Raw genomic sequence first — 19,389 nt, forward strand, 5'->3', positions numbered from 1 at the left:
GGCCTTGCCCACACCGGGGACGCTGGGGCCTGAGGTGTGCCCCGGGAGCTGGGGAGCATGGGAGCACCCCGGAGACGAGGCTGTGGTTGGTGTGGGTGCTTCCCTTCGGGCCCCGTCCCACCCACCTCGCCATGCCCAGCCAGAGGCGCGTAAAGAATCTTGTTTGTAGATGCACAACATCAGCCCACACTCATGTGTTCCATTATCATTTACAGTGGTTTTCCATGGCTTTGGCCTGTGGAAAGGGACCCGTGGCCACAAAACCACAGAAACAAGGTCAAAGGCTGTTGCTTCAGGCTCTGCATCAGTGTGGAGGCTTGTGTCTGAACGGGGTGGTGTTTGCAGTCTGCAGCCACCAGGGAAGCATCTCCCAAGTGGTGCCCACTCAGCCCAACGGGAGGGTCCCCAGGAGTGGGGCTCAGGGCTCTTTCTAGCTCTGGGGTCTGGCTAGAGGTGACAAACATGGACAGAAGCCCTGAGCCTTGGTTGCTACCTGTTCTCAGTTCTCTTGGCTGACAGCCATTCCTTTTCAGACGGACGGAGCCCTAGGGGGAGGGCTCCCACCTGGCACTAACTAACCTTATCTTCTGGGAGGTGGGGGCTGCGGGCTCATGGGAGCGTGTTAGACCGCTAGCACCCCACACAGAAAAATCTACAAGAATGTACACCAACGTTTATTGAGGGTTTATCTCTAAATAGGAGGGTTATAAGTGGTTTTAATTTTCTTGTGTTTGTCTAGTTAAGTATTTCTCATTTTCCTTAAAGTTTTCAACTTTTCAGGGCACCTGGGTGCCTCAGTTGTTAAGCATCTGCCTTCGGCTCAGGTCACGGTCCCAGGGTCCTGGGATCGAGCCCCGCATCGGGCTCCCTGCTCCACGGGAAGCCTGCTTCTCCCTCTCCCGCTCCCCCTGCTTGTGTTCCCTCTCTCTCTGTCAAATAAATAAATGAAGTCTTTAAAAAAAAGATTTTGTTTTCCATTGAGGGACAAAAGGGTGCATAACGACTATGGTAAAATCCCTTCAGAAAACTAAACTAATGCACAACAAAACCAAGCAGGTGTTCATGCCACTTAAATGGTGCTTTTTCCCAAGTGATTTATCCTAAAAGAAATAATGTAATGGAAGCAAAGTTGTGTGCACGTGTGTGTGTGCGTGTGCACGCGTGTGTGTGCTCGCTGCTCCCTCCGTAACCGTGGAACGTGGACTCCGCCTCCGAGGGACGACCTGCTTCCTGCGCCGGGGCACCCCCCCTCAAGAAGGTGGGCAGCCGTGCGGCCTGCAGGACAACCCTGTGAAGACCTGGGAGTGTGTCTCTGCCATTGTCTCCTCTAGCGATGGTTTGAAGGGGACAAGGGGAGGTGAGAGTTGATAGGCGGGATCTGGGGTGGGGGGTTTCTCCCTCCAGCCCTCCCAGAATCCTCCCTGTCTAAACTGCAACCTGGGCTGGACCAGGTGATCTCCGAGGTCTTTCTGTGACAGTGACCGAGTGGGTTCAGGTCCTTCCCTCAGCCGCCCTGCACCCAGCTCCTCCATGCCCCCTCGGGGTGTCTGGGGACAGAGGAGCTGGCCCCTCAGAGGGCTCCCCCACAGAGAAAAGCTCTGCGCGTCCTGCGAGGCGGCGCCACGCTGCAGGCTGGTACCACGCCCTGTCCTCCAAATTAAGATAAAATTACTTTGGGCATCTCATTAAGGTGGGAGCTTCCCTCTTTCATCTAACAGTCACAGAATCACGAAATAACGTCCAGGCCAGAAAGAAAACCAGAAACACATCATCTACTCTCATTTGAAGACTTACAGTGGGCAGACAGAGTCCCAGAGTGGCCAGGTGGCCCCCTGCCCTCACACAGACCCCCGCGGGCGAGGGGTGGGCCTGGGGCTTGGCTCTTATAACCGCACCAAGCGACCACCTGCATTCCTGCCGCGGGGTGAGACTGCCTGCCTCCCCCAGGGCCCCCGGCGCCCGGGCGTGCTGGATCATGACATGACTTGCTTGGCATTTGGTACCTTAGCACTCGGTCTGAGGCCTGGTTGGACTTGGACACATCACAGCTCTGGTGTTTCTCTTGGGCCTTTGCCAATTTCTCTGCTGCAGCAATAGGGCATCCAGAGAGGCTGCAAGGACAGAAAGCGGATTTAATCGTCTTCACCAGCGGCTCCTCGGCACACGTCGCCCCCTCCCCCTCTCCCTTGGTCGGCGCCAGAAGACCCGAAGCAGCTTCCCACACCTGCTGTGGGTTTTCCTGAGGGGATGGCTAGGAGAGAGGGAGAAATAACCATGGTTGTTGTATGCATGATGTCCTGTGGGTCTCCAGTGGACGACGCTGAGGACCGTCCGTGCATAAAGCACACTCAACCCTCTCCAGCAACTGTGAGCCGAATTCTGGGTCATTCAAGAGGACACGAGCAAGTTGAAATTGCAGACACAGATTCCACTCTAGGATGTTTCTGCAGATGAGGGCCGAGCCGCCTGGGTGGGATGAGTTCCTAAAAAGCCCAGGAATGGCAGCTCTCTGACTGGTGTCAGAAGATGACTGCGGGAGCGCCATGACCGTAGTGCTTGGGCTTCCCCCCGACCAGCTCGTCCACGTCCTCCCCGGGAGGGGGCGTGGAACTGGGAAGAAAGCAGAATGGTCTCTAGGACCACTCTGAAGTGTTTTTTTGGAACTAAATATTTATGGGAGAGACAGAAGACTGGCTCTCCTGTGTTTGCGTTTATTCTTCATGAAATCATGGTGTCTACTCTTTGTGTGTCTGCACAGATAGCTACCCATAGGTACAGATGCGTACCCCACGTGTGCATCATGTCTCACAAACACACCATTGCCAAGGACTGATGAGGGAGCTGATGCTGTGAACACCATACTGAACAGCGCTCAGCATCAGCCTTTTACCAATCTACTAATCATTCCTTTCTTCTGCAGACTAAGCCCAGGACAATCTCTGAGTGGCACAGGGTTGTGATTTGTTTCATTATGAATTTAACACAAGTAACCAAATTTACCAGACAGAAAAAAATTAAGATGAAACTCATAATAGTTTCCTTCATTTAGCCATAATTTTACATGAGCTTCTGAGGCTGAAAGAATAGGCTGTAAGATACATTTTAACAGATCACTCCGGCTATTGATAAAGAAGTATTTGATATGATCTGAGTATTATGAGCAGCTGTGTGAAAGTCAGAATAGGAAAGGAAAGAGAACTGGAATTTGTCCATAGCAAAAGTGTGATTCCAAGCATGCCTATTTACCTGGCTCACGGTCATGCCCAACGTTCCCCAACTAGATCTTTTGGGCAGCTGCTAGTGTTTTGGTGATGTCCACACTGATGACTGGGGTTTCGGCAGCGTTTGGGGGGCAACCTAGTTAGGTCACAGACCATCCAGTCTTCGTGCGTTAGAACCCCTCCCTGTATGAAGCGCACAGCACAGCTCCTCCCCACCACTGGACGGGAACTGAGCGTTCCCTGCAGATGGCTCTGTGGATCCATCTTAAATATTACACCAAGGAGGGAACCTTCTGGGGGACTCAGGATGAGTGGGTGGGACAAGTAAAAAATCCACTCTGCAGAAAGGGGTCTCAGGATTTGCCTTCCCCATGCACGATACGCTCCCAGAGAGTGGCCTGTCTCCCGGGGCAGGAAGGGGAGGTATGCAGGGGTGCACTCCCTCCGGAGGAGGTACGGGTGTGGCTGTCAGGGAACCACCTTCCCCGCACCGGCGTGGGGCACAGGAGCGCTTTGCTTACCTTCTGTGCGAGTTCCTGTTGCTATTTACATGCCCTCGCCCTGTGCAGCCCGGAGTGGGACACTTGAGAACATTCTCATGCATGGCAAGAACTTGACAAGGAGAGGCAGAGAAGACAGCCCAGCATTAAAACATAGAAATGGTCCGAATACAAGAATATGCAATCATTTTAACAAAAGCTGGGTTAGTTTACAATGGACAGTCCTACACACATTTGTAATGGACATGGTCAGGAAACACATGTAGGAAGGAGAAGAAGGTTGTCTCAACCTTAGTGTCATTGGCATGCAAAGCAGGGTGCATGGGGTGGGGGCTGTGGAGGTCGGGAACGTGGTAGCCGACTTGCTCCAGAGGGGGCAGGGAAGCAGGGCCTCTCTACATCTCCCACACATCAGCCCGAATATCGTTTAGCCACGTAACAGCACGTAGATTGGTAATTTTTAAAACATGCCTGTGCTCTGGAAACACACAGTATGATGAAGGCACAGTGATCATGGGTGAATAGAGACACTCAAACCTAATTTGTAAATAGAATGAATTAAATAATGACTTTTCATCTGGGAAGCAAATGTTGTATTATTCTGCCAACGGGATGAGCTAGAATAGTAAGTGTTATGCTGTGTACCCTGTGAAGTCCGCACGGGGACCCTGTGGGGTGGGGTGCCACAGTGGGAGGAGGCAAGGCAAGCAGCCTGCTGCTGGGAGATAGTGTTTGAGTTTACGTGGGGCAGTAACAGGCCTGGACAGTTTGCATGCCTTCTCCTGTCTGGTCCTCAGTGAGCCCGTGCTGCTGGGTGACAGGTGCCAGTGGGAAGCCATGAGGACTGACCCCAGCCCTGGCCCCCACATGACTGTCTGCATTGTGGCAGGAAGACCTGGGGGCGCTTTCCCTGCCAGCGAGGTTTACCTCACAGCAGGACCATGAGAAACAAAGTCTGCCCAACTGGTTATGAATCCTCTACGATTTTCCTCCTTCTCTAGAACAATCGCTCTCTCCCCCGAAATCTACATGCTATATTCCCACTGGGAGTTGTCCTCCCTCCTGACCAGGTCCTTACAGAGTGGCTACATTCTGGCTTCATCTTTAGTTCCGTGGCTCCCGTGTTCTCCTGACATATGGTTGATGCTCAGTAAGCACTGATAGAATGAGGATGAGCCAGCCTTTGGCTCACCGTGTGTTGGGGGGCTGGTTGGAGGGGTGTCAGGAGGCCTCCCTCCCGGGGACCTGGCCCCGGGCCCTGCCTGCTTGCTCCCCGTCTCCCACACGAGGCTTCATTCTGCGCTCCCACCTGGCCTCCACTCTCCCCTCCAGGGCCTGGATTCACCTACGTCGTTCTTGCTTTGGACGATTTTCCCATCTTCCTGTTAGGGCATCACATAAACCCTTCCCATGACACGGCCTCCCTCTCAAATCAATATGTCTTTCCTTTCCGTGGATGCTACACTTTTCGAAATAAAGTCTTCCCTGGAGATAGCAGACCTTCGGCACCTGGGCGTGGCACAGATCCCAAGCAGATGGCCGCGGTCTGTCCCGCGAGTGTAGACGCGACTCCTTCCCAGCCGGGTCGGCGGGGGCCGGGCTGAGCCCGCTCTGCTGTCCTGCGGCTGCGCCCTGCCCCCATCTCTCAGCCCCACACGGTCCTCAAACCTCCGCTGCATCTGCGGCTCCCGTGCATCCCCCCCCCCCCCCCCTGAGCCGTCAGTGACCTCTGCTGTCTGTCACCCCGGACTTCCTCCTCGGGCCTCCCCGCATGGGCCGGAGCTTTCCAGGACAGCTCTGCTCCCTCTTCCTCGGCTTTGCATTCTACACACTCATCTCCCAAACTCCCATTTTCAGCTCCCATTCCTGCTTTTGCCTCCTCTCCTTGGTTTCTGCCGCAGTGCTGAGAAAGCAGGTCCCGGGAGCCGCCTCTGCAGCCGAGCCCTCCAGACCCGGAGCCCCCGGCCCTCCCCGCCAGCCGGGGGCCGCGGGGCTCCCCTGTCCTCCCTTAGTGCCGCCCGCTCCTCCCACGCTACATCCACCGGCGGAGTCCCTCCTTATGGCTGCCAGGTGGGGATTCTCCGCATCACCTCCTGCCCCTCCCTCTCTCCTCTTTCATGCCCGCCTGTGTCTGGAGCGCATCTTGAACTCCTCCCAGACTTTCCACCCCTGGCCACTGCCTCCAACACCCCTGGTGTCCTGTGTGGACGACCACGACAGCCCCTGGACAAGCCGCGGACCCCTCCTCTCCCTCAGGGCCAGCTCACTGCGACCCCAGGGAAGCCTGCGGGTCCCTTGGGCAGCCTGATGTCTCAGGTGTGAGTCACTGGCCAGGGAGCCCCTCCCACTGCAGTCACCTTCTGTCTTGAGTGCACGGCCCCCTCTCAGCTGCGCTGGGAGCTCTTGGGGGGGTGCGGAACCACATCCTGTCCAGTGGTGTGTCCTCGGTGTTTCTAGTGCAGTGAGCTACCAACTGACTACTCGACCACCTTCAATCGGACAGAAAGGATGACTGGGGGAGACTGGCCCAGAAAAAAAATGGAAAAAATCTTAAGCCTAAAAAAAAGATATGCCCCCCGAGGATTCTAATTTTTTCTCTTTTTAAGTTCTTATGTACTGTAAAGAACTACGTGTAAGTATTTAGAAACGGTTTTCTGTAGATGCTCTGGAAGGCGGTCTCAAGATTGGTGTTGAGTGGACCTCCCACCTCCTCTGGGTGAAGGTAAGCCCAGGTGCGGGCTGACCCCTGGTCTGCGGGAGCACAGCCCCTGTTCCTACTACATGTAGACTTTTCCTGCGAAAATAAGGAGTCGGGAGAATTCCTCAGCCAGGGAGAGGAACAGATTTTCTACTCGGGAGGTGAAAACGTGTGCCTTCTAGAAAAATTGCATCAGGAAGCTCTCCCTAAGAGGTCAGTGCCGGTCCTCACACCTCAGTGCACAGAGCGGCCATGGCACGCCCAGAGTCTCGGCCCGCACCGACCGAGGCCAGAGCAGCAAGCCAGGCCCAGGGCAAAGGGACAGGCTCGGGATTCTGACAGATGGGGCCTGAGATCTGGGCTCTGCTCTCTGCTCTGGCAAGCCGGTACCTGCCCACGGTGGCTGGCAGACGTGGAGCGTCTTCAGTTTGCCAGGCACCGAGCTAAGCCCGGGGAGGAGAGGGTGAGGCCTTCTGCTCCCCACTTCCCTTGTGGGGGAACTGGGGCCGATGGCGCCCAGCTGGGCTCGCTGGGGAGTGAGCGAGGCTGCGCGTGCCGGTGCGGGCGGAGCGGCCGGCTCGGACGGCGCTCAGACGCGGAAGCTGTTGCGTTCAGACCATGCTGGCTCCTGCTCATGTAACACACGGGCACGGCCATGCACTCAAATGCGTTCCCCTCCTTACTCTGCACGCCTGTTCACACGGCAGTTACCAGAAACACGGGTTTCTTATCTTCAGTAGCCATTCGAAAACCTGGCAGCACAACAGCTTCTAAAAATATTTCATCTGAAAATGTTCAGCTAAACCTGTTTCGAAGCTTCAGCTACTGCTAGGAACCTCTCTTTGTTCTGACAGATTTGCGCCTCAAGAACTCCAAAGTTAGCCGTTTTGATGGGACAACCCTCAGAAACTCCTCTAAACAATCACCTGGTCATCCTGACGCATCTCAGCCAAGCTATTCCATTTTGCCTACTAGAAATTGTGTCTCAGTTCACGAGGAAAATCCTCAACATACCTTAGGCTCAAAATCAAGACCGTAGACTCATCTTGTCATTTCTGAAAATGTGCCTTTTCCCCTGAGCAATCAATACTAATTGTATCTAAATAGCTGGCAAACTTTATGCGCTGAGAAAAAGATAAATAAAAGATGTGTACATCATTTCAGTTTCAAAATAAATGTAGTTGTGTTCATAATAAATTGTACATTCTCAGAACCTAACTAAAAGAATGCTTCTGATCTGGACCCACCCGATTTAAACTAAGGTTTGTTTGTGTGGAAATGTTGGGACAGCTGTGACATGAAGCAGACTTTACAAGCGAAATGCGATAAAATACAACCACCAGTACCGGCTCATCCATACAGAAGTCTAGATCACTGGGCAAGAGGAGGCTCAAGGACCTTTCTCTCGCGGATTCATGGGAGTTCAGCTCTGCAGGGGTGGGGTAGAGACTATCTGAGATCTCTTGTATGATTTGTGAGAGATGAGGGGACAAGTGACTTGCCCAAGGTCCCCAGTAAGTTAGAAATGAAAATGGGAACAGAGTCCCAGCCCGTCCGCTAGGGACCCACGCTGGGCGGTGGGCTGCCGTCCTGGGCCATCGGACAGCCTCTGCAGGCAGCTCAGGATGAGGAGGGGCAGGGAGACGAGGTTCAAGGTTGGACTTCACTGACATGGAATGACAGAGGCACGTGGCTGACACAGACAGGGCCGTGGGCGTGCACGCCCCCACGGGCATTGGTAGAACATGGACTTACTTTCCGGAGGGACCCTATCTTTGTGCGGGCATCCGGACAGACTGCGGTGATGTGGGTAAAGCCCGGTTACGTGGCCGGTTCCATCACACCCCGGGGTGGGACACTTGCTCTCTTTCTTTTCTGCTCTCGAGGGATCTAAAAGCGACAACAGGTGTCAAGAGAATGAATTTTTTACCCAACCAAGACAAAGATGATTAATTAACAACCTGAAGAGACCTTGATAAATAGAGAAAAAAAGCAGGTGTCAGGGGACAGGCTGTGACATAGACTTGCATAGGTACTTCTTTGGTTTTGGGTGATTTTTTTGACCTTAAACAGCGTAATCATGGATCACAAAATATTTTACTTTCTTTGCTGGTAGAAAAAAAAAGACTCTCCCTACCTTAGCTCATGATTAATGATTTTCCCGTGTGTTACATGATAAGCTGTGTTGCTCAAAGAAATCAACGTAAATAATGATGAGACAGTGACCTTCTCAGAGAGCCAGACCACTCGACGATCCCCAACAATCACTCTGTGAAATTCAACCAGGGAGCACGATGCCGTTCAAACACTCCGCCATTCGACGGTTTCTGTCTTATCGGGCGCTCGAATCGTTTACACTCTGAGGTGCAAAATTTTACTGCTGTTGGAGGTTGTCATCTTGCGACACTGCTCCACAGCCCACCGATTCAGAGATTTTCTGAAAATAAGCTGAACTCTTAGAAGGCACTGTAAGCAAATGACCAGAATGGTGAAAATCCCACCCGACAGGGGAGATGGGCAATAAAAAAAAAAAAAAAAGTTTCAGAAGCTGCTGGAGCAATCGTTTGCCTCGATTTCTTCATCTGCACTTGGAACCAGAGGAAGGATCTTACGAAGCTGTGCATGCATACACAAAATTAAGAGGTAATGGTTTTACACAGCCTGGTTGGCTCTCTGCAACCCCAGTCGAGGAAGGAGCAGAGCAGACCTTTGGTCAACACTTGAATGCCAAATTCCAGAAATACAATGCTACTGCTGGCAAAATGATTTCTATATCCAGAATTGACCACAGTTCATCAGTGTGCAGAAAATAGCTCCGGAAGATATTTCTAAGATAAAGCTCAGACCAAGTAGTAATGAAAGTGGGCAAAACATTATTTTTGAGTCAGTTTTTGAAAACCAGTTGCACACACCATCAACAGACAGTGACTACGCTGGTTTGGTCCAGGAAGGGCGTGGTTAACGTCTCCTTAGGGTGTAACACTCTCCTAGCCATGTCTCATTCACCAGGCCAATCGTGACAGCGAGAAAATGTATGTTTGGTTCAAGTTTTTTTGAATTCTTACATGCATGTGACCTTGAAATAGACAAAGGGCTCACAGGAATATATAAGCAATTTTATGTTTATATAAAAAACTCACCCCCCTTTCTTTTTTTAGCTAGGATTTTATTCTAGGTAATTCATCTTTCAGGTCCTGGGTCTGTGAATTAGTGCCCTGGTTGAGGGGCATACCCTAGATACAGCCGCAAGAGTCTCCAAAGACAACCTGATATTCTGTTGTTGCAGCTTTCGTTTGTAAATATCTTACTGGGGCTTCTCTTACACATGCAATCAAGAAGCCTAGCATTTTATTGCCTTTTGGGTAGTTTCATAATAATATTAGTACGATTTAATTAATGTAAATATAAAAGAGTAAGTGCACAGTAACAGTTTCACAGGAAAATATTCATTATTGAAGATTATAAGTTAAATGTAAATAGTGTTTAAAAGGTAAAAAAAAAACCCCTAAATAGTAACTATTATTCATCATTAAGTGACTCTTCTTCATTAGTACACGTACAGTTTCCTAACAAGTTATATTATAGCGCAGATTTCCAAAGTGTTCTGAAGTTAAGTGCAGATCTGCATAGAAACGAGTGGCTCAAACAATTTCAGCTCTGGAGGACACAAGGGTATAATCTCCTCTCGATGCCGCTTGCCTCCGCCATCCCTCCCCTTGCATGCTGGGTTCCGGAAATCCCAATTCATCTTGAAGGTAAACATTCAAGCAAACACAAAGCAACCAAGCAAGCAAACAGACCGGTAATTCAACCGAAAACCCTGCAAGAACGTCTAGGAAAAAAAAAAAAAACAAAAAAACTGTGCGCTGAATTTAGCTTGCTCCCCTCCCTTCCAAGTGGATGTTTGAGGAGAAGAAAGAGGAGTTTCCTGACGGACGTCTTTTGCTTTAGCTCAAGATTTTGGAAAGGTTACTCATTTATAATTTAAATCATTTTGAGGAGATCATGTATAAATGAGAATTGGTACAATAAAATAACAACGAAGCTCGAAATAAAGATTATTGGTATGCTATGAGGTTGTAAGAATTGTCCATTGGCCGTGTTGGTGAAAAGTCACAGAATGTATTTTTTTTTTTTTTTAATAAGGAGGGCATTTGTCTCCTTGCCCCACTCTGGTGTCCCTGCTTGGTTTTATTTAATTGGTTCTGAACATACCTATGGATATCCTGAGAAGAACCTGGGAATGAGCTGGAGCACACATATGAAATGGAGGAGCTTTGCTCAGAGGAAGAAATCTACAGAAACTGGTAGAGGCAGGAGTCAATGCTTCCTGACTCATTTGGAAGGTCCACGCCCCAACCCTCCCCCCGTTTCAGGGAAAAGCGCATCTCAGGTTTTGCTGTTCGTTTCTACCTCTGCCCCATTTACTGAAGGGAAGCAAGCGGTTTGAATTCCATTCCTTGCAAGAAACAAAATAAAACCAAATAGCAATAACAAAGCAAAACGAGTAAGAATCTACAGAAAGCTGCTGGGCGTAAGGGAAGCACGGAAGGCAAAGAAACCAGGGCGGCATGGCATCTGCGATGCCCAGTGAGCCCACACGTTCCCCAAGGCCCGTGCCACATTCCCCGCTGCCCGCTCCACCGTGAAACCCGCTCTATGGACTTCTAACACGGAAGCCCAACGTGGATTTGTCCAACTGAGCCACCCGTGAGAAGGGACACTATTTCTTCCTAAAAATGTTTGTTCCTATATGATTCTCAACTATCCAGCTAAAGCATTCTGCCAGATTGCATGACAGTTATGAGCATCCATGCCGTTTCGTCAACTTCACTGCACCCAAAGCAAGCCTGATGCTCTGCTGGGCTAGACCCTGTCGCCTTTAAGAAACGAACCCTTCCTCTACGCTGCTCCTCCCAGGGGTCTCCCTTCACCTCCTGTCCGAAACGGCGGTCAGCGCTCAGGCCCCTGCCAGATCAAGACCCCGACGGGCCTCTGGCTGAGGTTTGTCTCCACTGGGCTTGGTTATAGCAAGTGCACACATTGAGAGGAGACTACACACCTAGGTCGTAACAGAAGAAACAGGTTCTCTGATTGTTCGAGGTTTCCATAGCAACTGATTTTCAAACCAAATTCCTGAACCTCATCATCAGATCCACAGTGAGGAAACTCAGGTCTTTATAAGGAACAGAAAACAATGTAAGACAGAAGATCTTTTTTGGTACTAATATGGAAGGATTTAAGGAATTACGAATTTCATTTTTGAAACTGCTTCTGACGTAGTTTTTGTAAGCGAGCTACCCACAGCCTCGAGTTTCCACATGGGGTTAAATCATAACCAGCTCGTATCACAAGTGGACATGGTTCTTACTGCAAACATGGGGTCAGTCATTCACTCAGTGTATGTTCATACACTTCGTAGATGTACGGACTATATATGTGTATGTTGAAATATAAACATAGATGCAAATATGGGCCCTGGCACTTCATAAATGAGAATCTGCCCAAAGTCTCATGTTGGATGGTTTTGAGTATTTTAACATAAAGTAGGCGCCATAACTGTTTCCAAAATGGAATGGAATCAGTGAGTAGGAATGAGTATAGTAAAGAAATTACTATTGATCTCAGCTTAGGACACACCATGGCTTGCATAGCAAATGGCTCCCATTACTTACTATCTTAGGATAATTAATGTGCAGTCATTGCCCTTGTCTTATGTTATCGGCCATTCTGTTACTGTTCAATTTCTATCAGGGATGTTTTCTGTGGGGGGGGGGTTCATCAATAACTGTCATTTGGTGATAATTTTATAAATCATGATGCCACCTACCCAATCCAATACATAAAATATGTGTTTCATCCCCGATCGGCTAATTGTTATGCAAGCCTTTGCCCTTCCACACGGACTGTGGTTCGTCTGTAAGAACACAGGCTCATTCTAGTGTCTTCTATCACATGACACGTTTGCGCACTAGCCCTGTCTTTCCAAGGCAAGTGTCTCCCGCTGAGATATCATGTTCCTCATCTGCTCTGATCACAGGACATCGAGCTGCTTTGTGCCTTTCCAGACAAATATTTTACTGGCTCTCCAGAAACACAGACTAGGATTCTGTAGCCAGCTCTAAGAGATCTGCATTAGTGATGTGACCTAGTGTGATGCCCACGTCATTTGTAGACTGTCGTCGGCATCGGTCACCCTAGCTCCTGTCCTCATGGGGCAACTTACGTTAGGTAGAAATATTACCTTTACCATAGTATGGCTTTTTGACATGGCTGTCACTGGACTTGGGCTTCCTCTCCTCCCCGGGAAGCTGTCTTGGCGACTGCTCCTCATACGACCGCACACTGTCCCGCCTTCCGGCCTCCATCGCCATCTTGTCCCTCATGGCCTTCGCTCTCTCTGTTTCCAGAGCAATGGCTTTCTCCAGGAGGGTCAGGTTTCCCTTGGTCATGTCAAACACCTCCTCAGACCTGTCTGAGTTCACGGAGGTGGTGTCGTCATCTCGTTCGTGGTACCCGTCCTCCTTTGCGCAGCTGGAGAAAGTTCTAGACCTGGGGCTCAGCTGCTCCTCGAGCCGCATCAGGTTCATCATGTCGGAGTAGTTCCTGTCCGGCGTCCTCCCCGCGAAGTCGTCCTCTGGACGGACGTGCTGACGGATGTTCATGTTCTGCGGCTGGGTCCTGTCCTGCGGGTTTGTCTCACTCAGTTTCCGGGCCAGATCGAAGCACTGATTCCTCAGGCACTCCAGGCTGCTCAGACACACCTCCTCATCGCTCTCCTCCACCATCTTGTCCATGAGCCCGTTGTTCATGGGCTTCCCCAGCATCACATAGTTCATGTTCCTGCCGTCCTGCTGCGACAGAGAGTCCGCGTATGCTCTGTCGTTGAGGTTCTCTGAGAGCACCACCCCGTGTCCTTGGGCCAGCAGCTTCAGGGAGTCCACCGTCTCTCTCACGACGTCACTGTCCAGGTCCAGGCTCAGCTCGCTTTTCCGGCCCAGGGTCTCGTTCCGGTCGCTGCCGTCTTCCAGGCTGGTGGAGGTGTTGCTGTTCATCTCCGACTCCGTCCTGGCCCGGTAGGCCGCGTCCTCAGCGATCTTGCCGAGGTTCAACAAGGACTTGGCCACCAGCTCATCGTAATTGTCATACTCCTCGTTGTTGTTGTCGTCCTTCTCCGCGTCTTGCATTATCCGAGTATTGTGACAGCTCATTTGATGGTCTTCTGCAAAGAAGATAAAAAAAAAAAGGGACAAAAAAGAAAAGAAAAGGAAAAAATGGCTAGAACTTGAAGTTTAGTTGCAACAGCATGGAAAGCAAGTCAATTGCACGTCAAACCCTGCTCACCGCATACTAGAGACTTAGGTCCCGTGTGCAGATCGGCAGGCAGTGTGGCATGAATGGGCGCAGAGGGCGCTAAAACCGGGAAGCCACAGGAAGCACTTGCTAGAAACTACTGATTTCCTTAATTATTCTTAAAACAAACCAGTATATGTGGGAAATGTAATTTTAAAATATTAATTTTTCATTCTAAATTTTACACGTGACTTTTATTTTTTCATTGGCTTTACTGATTTGCAGCCCAAGCAGATGCGTGATAATTACACTCATCATATTACCAGGCTTTCTAAGAGTTCATGAACTTTACTCGATACTAACTCTTAAACAGATGTTCGCAGAAATTGCTTTGAAATTGTGTGTTTTCGCAGGGATGCTCAGGCACCGCAGCGGAAGGCCTCAGGCTCATATACAGTGACGCCATCACCTACCCTGGGCGTTCAGTATCAGAAGCACATGTTTGGACCGGATTAAGCTACTTTGAATGTTCTACCCTACAGACAATTTATTATGATGCACAGTGAAGCAACAGGAAAGCGCAGTAAGAGTTTAGAAACTAAAGCTAATTAACGGTGGTTCCTGCATGCATTTACAGGTTTGAGAGAGAGGGAGAGAAGACGGTGTGGTGACCCAATGCCAGTAAAGTGCAGGACTGGGGTCAGTGGTGCACCTGTGGGCCATTTGCTGCCGAGGTTAATGGGACCACGGCACATCGGCATTCGCCCGCCTCCCAGCCTCAGGAAAATTTTGGTGAGCTGGTAGAAATACTGTACGAATGAGCATTATGTCCAATCACAAAAAAGGATTTAGGACAACTTGCTGAAACAACACCATGTTAAAAATTACACAAAGCCCCTATGTTTGGCCTGAAATGTATTCTGTTTAATGCTCAGGAAATATGTGGGACGTGCGTCTCTCTCCGCTGTGCTGCAAGATTGCTGGTGTGGATGTTGCAAATGCAGGTACTAACGGGTGGGCTCCGAGAGGTCCCTTCCCCCCAGCCCTTAGACTGGGTTTAGTTAACCCCGTGCCACTGTCACATCCGCCTTTTGTTTCTGCGATTAAAAAACTGAAGAAGAATTGCTCTGGTTTATCAATGCACTGAAGAAATGAGCTGTATTGATTAGTACAAAGTACCTGTTCGCTAACAGCTGAGTCGGGGTGTCCCCGGGGCCTCCGTGATGGAGTTCACGCTGTTCCCTCAGAAGAGGCGTTGGCTGGTGAACGAGGTTTGGGCACCAACGCATCAATAACAATTTTGGCTGGCCCACATAGCAAATCAACACATTTTTTAAAATCTAACACATCTTTCTAAGTATCGTCAAGTCAAACTTGCCGTATGTTAGTCATAGAGCTTCGCTAGTTGTATGAAACAAATATTGTCTCTTTTCTGGATAATTCCTATACATCCTTTTCTTTAGTATAAAGATACATGTATTCCCCAAGAGCAGTAAGAGGAAAGAAACCCGACCCAGTGAGCACCGTCAGAAACACGTGGGAAGTATGAGTGGAAGGCAGACTGTGCCCTTGGCCGAGGGGTCGAGGTTGCAAGAGCTGAAGGCAATCCTGTTCTACTGAATTCTTGAAAATATAAAAGTTATATTCTCCTCTCAGTTTACACACTTTGACTTTTATGCTCACGGGCTGTGACTAGAAGAGCAGTCCCCGGGGGGCTGGCCAGCCCCCGCTGCACCCTGACCGGTGGTTCTGAGGCCAGCACTGCTGTGCCTGCAAGGAAGCAGCCACGACATGGATCTATACGTACGCTTGAAAACACGGAAGAACAAGCAACAGCTTGGGGCGTTTTCCAAGATGCGTCAAAGAAGAAACCCCGCTCAGGGGACATGTATTATTTTTATGACTTTCTCTTCACTTCCTCTTGTGAAACACGTCTCATCATCCTGGAGAACTCGGGAAGGAGGAGATGGACGGAGGAGTGAACAGGAGGCGGAACGCCCGTGTCACCTCCTGGCTCCTTCTAAAACCGTGAGGGGGCGGGACGCGGCAGTGACCCCCCGTGTGTGAAGCTCTTCATCTCCCTACCACATGTTAGTTCTAGGTAACTTCAGTTAATTCTCCACATTCTAAATCCTAGGGTTATCGTCGGTTCATTTGTCCCAAACAGGACGGGTTTTCGCTGTATTTCTGAGCTTGTAAGAGCCCCCACGCCCTCTCCGCGCCACCCAGCGAAGGAGTATGCCTTGCCTTTCCGGTCACCGGGCACCTGTCCCTCTCTCACTCCATTCCTGAGCCACCCACACCCACGGAGATGAACAGCCGTGGTGCACTACCCACAGGCTCGCTGCCATGCACAAGGAGGCAGGAAGCCGCGGGGGGAACCGGGAGAACAGCCGCCGACATGCCTCCCAGCTTTGAGCAGTGACAGCCGGCTCGGCAAGAGCAGATTTTGCTCACTGCTGTTGCAGGCACATCAGAGCGAAGATCAACGTGGAACGTAAGAACTCGAGCTGGTCCAGCTCCTCCTCTGCTGCTCACTACGTGGGTGGTGCTGCAAGCACCAGAGGCCCGGCCCCTCTTGGAGAGCATGCACAGGAATCTCTAGGATGTGCCAGGTAAAGATCCTGCACGGAAAGCACTCTGCACGTGCACTGGCTGGGCTTCTGGGGGAGGCAGCGCCCACCGAGCCGGTGCCAGGGCACATGAGCCCGTCGGGGGACAGGCGAGGGAACCGCGTTAACATCTGGCTAAGCAGCCTACTGCAAGGTGTGGCTCTTCCTCCAGGTCCCCGTGCTCAGCGCCACCTGTGGCCCTGTGGCCGCCCCTGGTGAAGCTGGGAATGGCGGGTAAGATGGTGCCAGTGGCCAGAACTCCTTACAGGTTAATGGAACTTTTCAAGTCACTGGCATCTAACTATTTGAAAACCTATGTGAAATAAAGTCAGCTCTTCATGATGTGGGCTGATGGAGGGCAACCATCAGCAACCCATCCACAAGCAGGCCCTAAACAGCCACCATGCACCAGCCTCCTCCAGGGTTCAAAATCATTTATGGCGAGCACCTAGAATTCTATCTCTGGTTGTGGCTTTTCAGGCAATTTACCCTCCTCCTTCTGTTGTGCTGAGGCTCGTAATGCAATGGGTCACATGTGGAAGTGGGCATGAAGCATGGGCCAGACTTCTCTGTGCTGGCCAGGGGCTAACACTGGGGCACCGACAGCCTACAGATGGAATATGTGAGAACTTCAGGACTCAGCTGGACCCGTTCTTCACGTGACCAATGTTCTACCAGGGAGAATGTGTATGTGATGAAAAAGCGTAGGTTCACATGCTAAGGAAAAGACTAGGAAGAGTTTGGGGAGGAGACGGAAGAATCTCAGTTTTCTTTCCACGGTTTTCTGTTGTCAGTCTGCAGCCTGCAAAGCCGGGGTAACAGACACCAGATGGAGCACTGGCCAGTCGGCCTCGGCCCCGGCCCCGGTGTCCAGCCCTGCGGGGGAGGTACGGTTTTCACTCTGGGCCTGGGCGAGGAGTCTGGGCCCAGCAGGCAGAGGCTGCTCAGCGGACCGGCCCACGTGCTCTTTTGGTGTCTCCATGAACTTTCTGAAATGTCGTGGGTGTGAATTTTACCTCCCTTGATTCAGACTGTTTTAAACAATTTATCCTCAACAGTTACCATTAGGAAACCAAAAAATATCATAAACAAAAATCATGTAGGGTTTCTTCTCCACCTTCATGACTACAATTTGATGTGCGTAGAATGTGGGGGATTATGACGTTATAATTAGCAGCACTAGCTTTTTTAGTTGTCTCTAAAGAATACGTCTGAGACACAAGTCCGAAATCCTTCAATGTCTAGTCCTGACTGTGTTATACTGTTCTTCTAGCCTTTCAAGTAAGCCATGGGCAAGCAAATACACAACCGATCTAAAAAAAGACAAGTGACGGCGGAGCCCAGGGAGTCCCGCCGCCCCAAGCCAGGGCTGGGAGCACCTCCCACGCCCTCCCACAGAGGCGGACGGAGCCCAGGGAGTCCCGCTGCTGCTGACGGGCGGGGCAGGGGGCTGTCCGGGATTCCGTGCAGCTCTGTGTCCACTGGGGCAGCAGCTGGGTGGTGCTGTTCTCTCGACCAGACCAGAGGCTCCTTCTACACTCTTCCCAGCCAGACCTTTGCTCTTCGTAGCATACGGTTCCCGTCTTCTTTGTTGGTTTGGGATGATCTGAGGATTTCGTTATGACACCAGCCACCGAAGCTGGTATGGATTGTCACTTGCTGAGCCGGTCAACTCCTGGGGCCTGACCAGTGGAGATTCGGTCCATTCAGATATGCAGAGAAGCTTAGGAAATGAGGAGAATCCTGGACTGACTTCAAGAGACCACTGGTTTCATAACGCCATGTTCCTGGAAAGCATGAGGGAATCGAGCAGGTGGGAAGGTGGGAAGGAAGCAAACACCCTGGGGTGAGGCTGTGGAGGGGGCTGGGGAGGACCACAGGGTAGACAGAGGCCACCTCTCCACTCTGCTGACAGTGACCTTCTCCTTCCACATGATCCCTGCAGCCAGCCCACTTCCTGAGCCCGGGCAGAGGATGTGAGCTCCCTCCCCTCTGCCTTCATCCTCCTCCGATACCCCAGATGTGCTCTAGGACAGATGTAGCATCTTTCCTTCTGAGGTAGAAGAGAAGGGTCCCACCTGCCCAGGTGCTGGTCAGTCCAACAGCCTCTTATCCAGAGACGAGCACCAGGGCCCCAGGACCCTCCCCGAGGTCTCCCCGCCTGTCCTGACAAAGAGGGGCTGAACCCCAGGGACTCTCAACCACTGAAGCCCCTTGTTGAGCAGGAATGGAAGGAGAGTCGCTGATCTGAGAGGGGGAGGGCTGCCACGCACGTGCGGCCAGAAGACCCCACCTCGTCACATTCCCTAATCGGGGTCCACTCGGCAATGTCGTTTGTGTTATTATCAGTTTTAGGGGAACTTTCAGTTGAGGTCTGCCCATATGCACTGTCTCAGCAGTGGCTTCTGGGTTACAGGAGGCTAAAACGATCCAAGCAGAGATGCGTGCTCACAACCCTTGTCAGCATGAGTACAGAAAGATGCCTGCTTCTTCCAGAGCCCAGCAGCTGTGCCCAGTGTCCTTCTCTTAGGGTCACAGAATGTTAGTGCACAAAAGAGTCATGGGTATGACTGCATCGAGACTTTCATATTGGAAGAGATGTGGGTCCAGAGAGTCGAGGCAGCCTGTTTGTGTCCCTGTGCCCTGGGAGGGAGGTGAGTCCTGTATCCGTGGTCACCCTCGGCTTCCCACACCCCTCACATGGTAACCCCACTCTCTCCAGAACTTGCGGATATTCTGGGGATTCAAAAACGGGCTAATCTGAAAGATCAGCTATCCAGGAGAGACAAAGATCCGAGTGCGGAAGTCCTGTCTCTGCTTCCAGGAGGAGAGGCAACTCTGTCCCCATGCTTCTGTGTGGTTACGTGAGTCAGCTGGTGAAGGCTTGGTGGAAACCGTCTGGCAGGACGGCACCCAGACTCACAAGGAGCCCCCAGCTCCTGGACTTGAAGGAGTGCTCAGAAGGGAGCCAGAACTGCACTGGGGGGTGGGGCAGGGGACACTGAGTTCACTGGTCAACGGCAGGTCTTTCCTAAATTCACATCTAATGGGAGGTCTGACTCCTG

The 19,389-nt window shown here is 51.1% G+C and overlaps 1 protein-coding gene across 17 annotated transcripts in view; it reads right to left on the bottom strand.

Annotated features, from left to right (window-relative positions):
* MYT1L (myelin transcription factor 1 like) overlaps positions 1 to 19,389 on the bottom strand; it is a 418,463-nt gene that overhangs the window by 84,292 nt on the left and 314,782 nt on the right. For 14 of the 17 annotated variants that reach the window (XM_073896929.1, XM_073896930.1, XM_073896934.1 and 11 more), the window contains 4 exons: positions 12,664 to 13,641; positions 8,175 to 8,309; positions 3,743 to 3,833; positions 2,004 to 2,111 (listed from right to left, as the gene is read on the bottom strand). In XM_073896929.1, the coding sequence (XP_073753030.1) occupies positions 2,004 to 2,111; positions 3,743 to 3,833; positions 8,175 to 8,309; positions 12,664 to 13,641 (1,312 nt within the window). The remainder of the gene's footprint in view (positions 1 to 2,003; positions 2,112 to 3,742; positions 3,834 to 8,174; positions 8,310 to 12,663; positions 13,642 to 19,389) is intronic. The other 3 variants (XM_025867562.2, XM_073896942.1, XM_073896939.1) reach the window with 1 other exon arrangement.

The sequence above is a fragment of the Callorhinus ursinus genome, unplaced genomic scaffold, assembly GCF_003265705.2.
Source record: "Callorhinus ursinus isolate GAN/ISIS: 27379988/994484 unplaced genomic scaffold, GSC_fseal_2.0 scaffold10, whole genome shotgun sequence".
NCBI lineage: Eukaryota > Metazoa > Chordata > Mammalia > Carnivora > Otariidae > Callorhinus > Callorhinus ursinus.